The sequence below is a fragment of the Coregonus clupeaformis genome, unplaced genomic scaffold, assembly GCF_020615455.1.
Source record: "Coregonus clupeaformis isolate EN_2021a unplaced genomic scaffold, ASM2061545v1 scaf1630, whole genome shotgun sequence".
Classification (NCBI taxonomy): domain Eukaryota; kingdom Metazoa; phylum Chordata; class Actinopteri; order Salmoniformes; family Salmonidae; genus Coregonus; species Coregonus clupeaformis.
Window position 1 is genome coordinate 67,501 of NW_025535084.1, and position 7,500 is coordinate 75,000.

General features: G+C 47.3%; 1 protein-coding gene across 1 annotated transcript in view; it reads left to right on the plus strand.

Moving 5' to 3' along the window:
- LOC121554437 (endophilin-A1) overlaps positions 1–7,500 on the plus strand; it is a 33,435-nt gene that overhangs the window by 19,479 nt on the left and 6,456 nt on the right. The window contains exons 4-6 of the mRNA XM_041868029.1: positions 6,358–6,501; positions 6,749–6,882; positions 7,226–7,286. Of these exons, the coding sequence (XP_041723963.1) occupies positions 6,358–6,501; positions 6,749–6,882; positions 7,226–7,286 (339 nt within the window). The remainder of the gene's footprint in view (positions 1–6,357; positions 6,502–6,748; positions 6,883–7,225; positions 7,287–7,500) is intronic.

Genomic DNA, 7,500 nt, shown 5'->3' on the forward strand with positions numbered 1-7,500 from the left:
GTCTAGTAGAGCTGTGTTGTGATGGGGTCTAGTAGAGCTGTGATGTGATGGGGTCTAGTAGAGCTGTGTTGTGATGGGGTCTAGTAGAGCTGTGTTGTGATGGGGTCTAGTAGAGCTGTGTTGTGATGGGCCAGGTCTAGTAGAGCTGTGTTGTGATGGGGTCTAGTAGAGCTGTGTTGTGATGGGGTCTAGTAGAGTTGTGTTGTGATGGGGTCTAGTAGAGCTGTGTTGTGATGGGGTCTAGTAGAGCTGTGTTGTGATGGGGTCTAGTAGAGATGTGTTGTGATGGGCCGGGTCTAGTAGAGCTGAGTTGTGATGGGGTCTAGTAGAGCTGTGTTGTGATGGGGTCTAGTAGAGCTGTGTTGTGATGGGGTCTAGTAGAGCTGTGTTGTGATGGGGTCTAGTAGAGCTGTGTTGTGATGGGGTCTAGTAGAGCTGTGTTGTGATGGGGTCTAGTAGAGCTGTGTTGTGATGGGGTCTAGTAGAGCTGTGTTGTGATGGGACGGGTCTAGTAGAGCTGTGTTGTGATGGGGTCTAGTAGAGCTGTGATGTGATGGGGTCTAGTAGAGCTGTGTTGTGATGGGGTCTAGTAGAGCTGTGTTGTGATGGGGTCTAGTAGAGCTGTGTTGTGATGGGATCTAGTAGAGCTGTGTTGTGATGGGGTCTAGTAGAGCTGTGATGTGATGGGGTCTAGTAGAGCTGTGTTGTGATGGGGTCTAGTAGAGCTGTGTTGTGATGGGGTCTAGTAGAGCTGTGTTGTGATGGGGTCTAGTAGAGCTGTGTTGTGATGGGGTCTAGTAGAGCTGTGTTGTGATGGGGTCTAGTAGAGCTGTGTTGTGATGGGCCGGGTCTAGTAGAGCTGTGTTGTGATGGGGTCTAGTAGAGCTGTGTTGTGATGGGGTCTAGTAGAGCTGTGTTGTGATGGGGTCTAGTAGAGCTGTGTTGTGATGGGGTCTAGTAGAGCTGTGTTGTGATGGGACGGGTCTAGTAGAGCTGTGTTGTGATGGGGTCTAGTAGAGCTGTGTTGTGATGGGGTCTAGTAGAGCTGTGTTGTGATGGGGTCTAGTAGAGCTGTGTTGTGATGGGGTCTAGTAGAGCTGTGTTGTGATGGGGTCTAGTAGAGCTGTGTTGTGATGGGGTCTAGTAGAGCTGTGTTGTGATGGGGTCTAGTAGAGCTGTGTTGTGATGGGACGGGTCTAGTAGAGCTGTGTTGTGATGGGGTCTAGTAGAGCTGTGATGTGATGGGGTCTAGTAGAGCTGTGTTGTGATGGGGTCTAGTAGAGCTGTGTTGTGATGGGGTCTAGTAGAGCTGTGTTGTGATGGGATCTAGTAGAGCTGTGTTGTGATGGGGGTCTAGTAGAGCTGTGATGTGATGGGGTCTAGTAGAGCTGTGTTGTGATGGGGTCTAGTAGAGCTGTGATGTGATGGGGTCTAGTAGAGCTGTGTTGTGATGGGGTCTAGTAGAGCTGTGTTGTGATGGGGTCTAGTAGAGCTGTGTTGTGATGGGCCAGGTCTAGTAGAGCTGTGTTGTGATGGGGTCTAGTAGAGCTGTGTTGTGATGGGGTCTAGTAGAGTTGTGTTGTGATGGGGTCTAGTAGAGCTGTGTTGTGATGGGGTCTAGTAGAGCTGTGTTGTGATGGGGTCTAGTAGAGATGTGTTGTGATGGGCCGGGTCTAGTAGAGCTGAGTTGTGATGGGGTCTAGTAGAGCTGTGTTGTGATGGGGTCTAGTAGAGCTGTGTTGTGATGGGGTCTACTAGAGCTGTGTTGTGATGGGGTCTAGTAGAGCTGTGTTGTGATGGGGTCTAGTAGAGCTGTGTTGTGATGGGGTCTAGTAGAGCTGTGTTGTGATGGGGTCTAGTAGAGCTGTGTTGTGATGGGACGGGTCTAGTAGAGCTGTGTTGTGATGGGGTCTAGTAGAGCTGTGATGTGATGGGGTCTAGTAGAGCTGTGTTGTGATGGGGTCTAGTAGAGCTGTGTTGTGATGGGGTCTAGTAGAGCTGTGTTGTGATGGGATCTAGTAGAGCTGTGTTGTGATGGGGTCTAGTAGAGCTGTGATGTGATGGGGTCTAGTAGAGCTGTGTTGTGATGGGGTCTAGTAGAGCTGTGTTGTGATGGGGTCTAGTAGAGCTGTGTTGTGATGGGGTCTAGTAGAGCTGTGTTGTGATGGGGTCTAGTAGAGCTGTGTTGTGATGGGGTCTAGTAGAGCTGTGTTGTGATGGGCCGGGTCTAGTAGAGCTGTGTTGTGATGGGCCGGGTCTAGTATCAATCAATCAATCAATTTTATTTTATATAGCCCTTCTTACATCAGCTAATATCTCGAAGTGCTGTACAGAAACCCAGCCTAAAACCCCAAACAGCTAGTAATGCAGGTGTAGAAGCACGGTGGCTAGGAAAAACTCCCTAGAAAGGCGAAAGCCTAGGAAGAAACCTAGAGAGGAACCAGGCTATGAGGGGTGGCCAGTCCTCTTCTGGCTGTGCCGGGTGGAGATTATAACAGAACCATGCCAAGATGTTCAAAAATGTTCATAAGTGACAAGCATGGTCAAATAATAATCAGGAATAAATCTCAGTTGGCTTTTCATAGCCGATCATTAAGAGTTGAAAACAGCAGGTCTGGGACAGGTAGGGGTTCCATAACCGCAGGCAGAACAGTTGAAACTGGAATAGCAGCAAGGCCAGGCGGACTGGGGACAGCAAGGAGTCACCACGGCCGGTAGTCCCGACGTATGGTCCTAGGGCTCAGGTCTCTCAGTTGGCTTTTCATAGCCGATCATTAAAGAGTTGAAAACAGCAGGTCTGGGACAGGTAGGGGTTTCGTAGCCGCAGGCAGAACAGTTGAAACTGGAATAGCAGCAAGGCCAGGCGGACTGGGGACAGCAAGGTGTCATCATGCCCGGTAGTCCTGACGTATGGTCCTAGGGCTCAGGTTCTCAGAGAGAAAGAGAGAACGAGAGAATTAGAGAGAGCATACTTAAATTCACACAGGACACTGGATAAGACAGGAGAAGTACTCCAGGTATAACCAACTAACCCCAGCCCCCCGACACATAAACTACTGCAGCATAAATACTGGAGGCTGAGACAGGAGCGGTCCGGAGACACTGTGGCCCCATCCGAAGAAACCCCCGGACAGGGCCAAACAGGAAGGATATAACCCCACCCACTCCGCCAAAGCACAGCCCCCGCACCACTAGAGGGATGTGATGGGGTCTAGTAGAGCTGTGTTGTGATGGGGTCTAGTAGAGCTGTGATGTGATGGGGTCTAGTAGAGCTGTGTTGTGATGGGGTCTAGTAGAGCTGTGATGTGATGGGGTCTAGTAGAGCTGTGTTGTGATGGGGTCTAGTAGAGCTGTGTTGTGATGGGGTCTAGTAGAGCTGTGATGTGATGGGGTCTAGTAGAGCTGTGTTGTGATGGGGGTCTAGTAGAGCTGTGTTGTGATGGGGTCTAGTAGAGCTGTGTTGTGATGGGGTCTAGTAGAGCTGTGTTGTGATGGGGTCTAGTAGAGCTGTGTTGTGATGGGGTCTAGTAGAGCTGTGTTGTGATGGGGTCTAGTAGAGCTGTGTTGTGATGGGGTCTAGTAGAGCTGTGTTGTGATGGGGTCTAGTAGAGCTGTGTTGTGATGGGGTCTAGTACAGCTGTGTTGTGATGGGGTCTAGTAGAGCTGTGTTGTGATGGGGTCTAGTAGAGCTGTGTTGTGATGGGGTCTAGTAGAGCTGTGTTGTGATGGGGTCTAGTAGAGCTGTGTTGTGATGGGGTCTAGTAGAGCTGTGTTGTGATGGGGTCTAGTAGAGGTGTGATGTGATGGGCCGGGTCTAGTAGAGCTGTGTTGTGATGGGCCGGGTCTAGTAGAGCTGTGTTGTGATGGGGTCTAGTAGAGCTGTGTTGTGATGGGGTCTAGTAGAGCTGTGTTGTGATGGGGTCTAGTAGAGCTGTGTTGTGATGGGGTCTAGTAGAGCTGTGTTGTGATGGGGTCTAGTAGAGCTGTGTTGTGATGGGCCGGGTCTAGTAGAGCTGTGTTGTGATGGGGTCTAGTAGAGCTGTGTTGTGATGGGGTCTAGTAGAGCTGTGTTGTGATGGGGGTCTAGTAGAGCTGTGTTGTGATGGGCCGGGTCTAGTAGAGCTGTGTTGTGATGGGGTCTAGTAGAGCTGTGTTGTGATGGGCCGGGTCTAGTAGAGCTGTGTTGTGATGGGGTCTAGTAGAGCTGTGTTGTGATGGGGTCTAGTAGAGCTGTGTTGTGATGGGGTCTAGTAGAGCTGTGTTGTGATGGGGTCTAGTAGAGCTGTGTTGTGATGGGGTCTAGTAGAGCTGTGTTGTGATGGGGTCTAGTAGAGCTGTGTTGTGATGGGGTCTAGTAGAGCTGTGTTGTGATGGGGTCTAGTAGAGCTGTGATGTGATGGGGTCTAGTAGAGCTGTGTTGTGATGGGGGTCTAGTAGAGCTGTGTTGTGATGGGGTCTAGTAGAGCTGTGTTGTGATGGGGTCTAGTAGAGCTGTGTTGTGATGGGACGGGTCTAGTAGAGCTGTGTTGTGATGGGATCTAGTAGAGCTGTGTTGTGATGGGGTCTAGTAGAGCTGTGATGTGATGGGGTCTAGTAGAGCTGTGTTGTGATGGGGTCTAGTAGAGCTGTGATGTGATGGGGTCTAGTAGAGCTGTGTTGTGATGGGGTCTAGTAGAGCTGTGTTGTGATGGGGTCTAGTAGAGCTGTGTTGTGATGGGGTCTAGTAGAGCTGTGTTGTGATGGGGTCTAGTAGAGCTGTGTTGTGATGGGCCTGGTCTAGTAGAGCTGTGTTGTGATGGGGTCTAGTAGAGCTGTGTTGTGATGGGGTCTAGTAGAGAGGCTGTTGGGGGTGTTGGGGCCTGCTTTCCTCCATCATCTCCCTCCTTGACTTTTTCCTCAGTTTCTGAGATGAGTTCAGCTTCTGCTTTTAGGGTAGCAAACATATTCTCAAAAACCTGGAGGCTCGAATCATTGCCTTGTATCAATACAGTTCCATTATTGTATAAGTTTACTGTTTGATATGTGTTGCTCTGGTCAGCTTCTTCAAAAATGCTGATCTGACATCCTTGGCTGATGCCTCTCTTTTTTTGAGAAAGGGGAATTTTGCAAATAACTCTTTTCCATATGTGCCCTTGTTTGGTATTAAATATTACATTTGTTCTTGTTTTGCAACTGGTAAGATCTGCAAACAGGCATTCATGGTTCTGTCCCATCGTCAAACCTTTGAAACTTTTCTTAGCTTTCTCCGTCTGGATGTCTGGTGGGTAAACAATTTCCATAGCAACGCTGTACACAATGTTGCAATAGAAGCGTTGTTTCTTGTATTATTCTCCCTTGTGTCTTTTAGAGGACTGTTTTACTTTGATGTCCTTTGTCTTCTGTCCTTATTTTGTCTTTCTTTTCTTCAGTTAACTAGATATTCTTTGTTAGCTAGCTAGCTTCTTCCAGGAGAGTCCCTAGCAACTGCTTAGCAACTGGTAAACAATTCAGCTAGCTAAGATAGCTGTACAATTTTATGAAAAATAGTTACTTTTTCAAAAGCCTTTCTTCTTTTTTTGTTGCTTGTTTTGTCTCTTATTCAGTCTTGCAGTTTTCTTTTGTTTTTTTCCGATGTACTTCACTCTAAAAACCATATAAATATCAATATTTGTAGGAGCTCATTTTTTCAGCAGCTGCTGCTCTCAAGTCATACACCTTACCACCAAGCCCACTTTGGAGAATTTTGTAGAATAGCCCTTCATGCCAAATAGAATCAAATGCTTTTTTAAAGTCAATAAAGCAAGCAAAGTCTCTCTCTCTCTCTTTCACTCTCTCTCCCTCCCTCTCCCTCTCTCTCTCTCTCTCTCTCTCTCTTTCTCTCTGTCTCTCTCTCTCTCTTTCTCTCTCTCTCTCTCCCTCTCTCTCTCTCTCTCTGTTTCTCTGTCTCTCTCTGTCTCTCTCTCTCTCTCTCTCTCTTTCTCTCTGTCTCTCTGTCTCTCTCTGTCTCTCTGTCTCTCACTCTCTCTCTCTGTCTCTCTCTCTGTCTCTGTCTCTGTCTCTGTCTCTCTCTCTCTCTCTCTCTCTCTCTCTCTCTCTCTCTGTCTCTCTGTCTCTCTCGCTCTCTCTTTCTCTCTGTCTCTGTCTCTGTTCTGTCTCTGTCTCTGTCTCTCTCTCTCTCGCTCTCTCTCTCTGTCTCTCTCTGTCTCTCTCTGTCTCTCTCTCCTCTCTCTCTCTCTCTCTCTCTCTCTCTCTCTCTCTCTCTCTCTCTCTCTCTCTCTCTCTCTCTCTCTCTCTCTCTCTCTCTCTCTCTCTCTCTCTCTCTCTCTCTCTCTCTCTCTCTCTCTCTCTCTCTCCTTATATATATCTTGGTTCCCCCAGCGTCCAGGGCTAAGCTGAGTCTGATAGGGACCATGTCTAAGATCAGAGGACAGGAGAAGGGGCCGGGTTACCCCCAGTCTGAGACTGTGCTGGGTGAGGCCATGCAGCGCTTCGGACGGGAGCTGGGAGAGGAGTCATGCTTTGGTACGTGTGTTCACACACACACGCTGCGTCACAGACACACACACTTGGACACGCACAGACACACACACATACTGTATTGACAATACAATACAGCATCAAGAATTCAACATCTTGGTCAATCTCTCCAGGTGCAATCTTCATTCCTGTGATAGAACATACAAATCTCTCTCCGTTTTCCTCCCTCCCTCCCTCCCTCCCTCCCATTCCCCTTCTCCCCCCTATCTCTCCCTACCCCTCCCTCCTCCAGGTCTGGCTCTCCTAGATGCTGGGGAGGCCATGGGTGAGCTGGGGGAGGTGAAGGATGCCTTGGATATGGAGGTCAAACAGAACTTTATTGATCCACTACAGAACCTACAGGAAAAAGACATCAAAGAGATACAGGTAGATAACATAACTTTATTGATCCACTACAGAACCTACAGGAAAAATACATCAGTGTGTGTTGTTAAGTAAATATTAAATATGTTAGATAAATGTTCAATATATGAATGTTAAATCAATATTGTCAATACATTTTACATAACTGTTAAGTAAAGGTTGAATAAATTGTAAATAAATGTTGATGAACTGTTACATAAATGAAGTTATTGTTTAAATAAATTAAATTAATATTAAATAAAATTAAATCAATCTTTAAATTAACTTCAATTAATCTGAAATACATGTCAAATAAATGAGCTAGGTTTTAAAGAACTAAAATAAAGGATGATGATGATGATTCCAGCACCACGTGAAGAAGATGCAGGGACGCCGTCTGGACTTTGACTATAAGAAGAAACGGCACGGTAAAGGAGATCTGATTTATTATTATTATACGGAACAAAAAATATAAATCCAACAATTTCACTGAGTTACAGTTCATATAAGGAAATCAGTCAATTGAAATGCATTCATTAGACCCTAATATATATATTGATTTCACATGACTGGGCAGGGGCGGAGCCATGAGTGGGCCTGGGAGGACATTGGGCCAGGCCCATCCAATCAGAATGCTCAAGG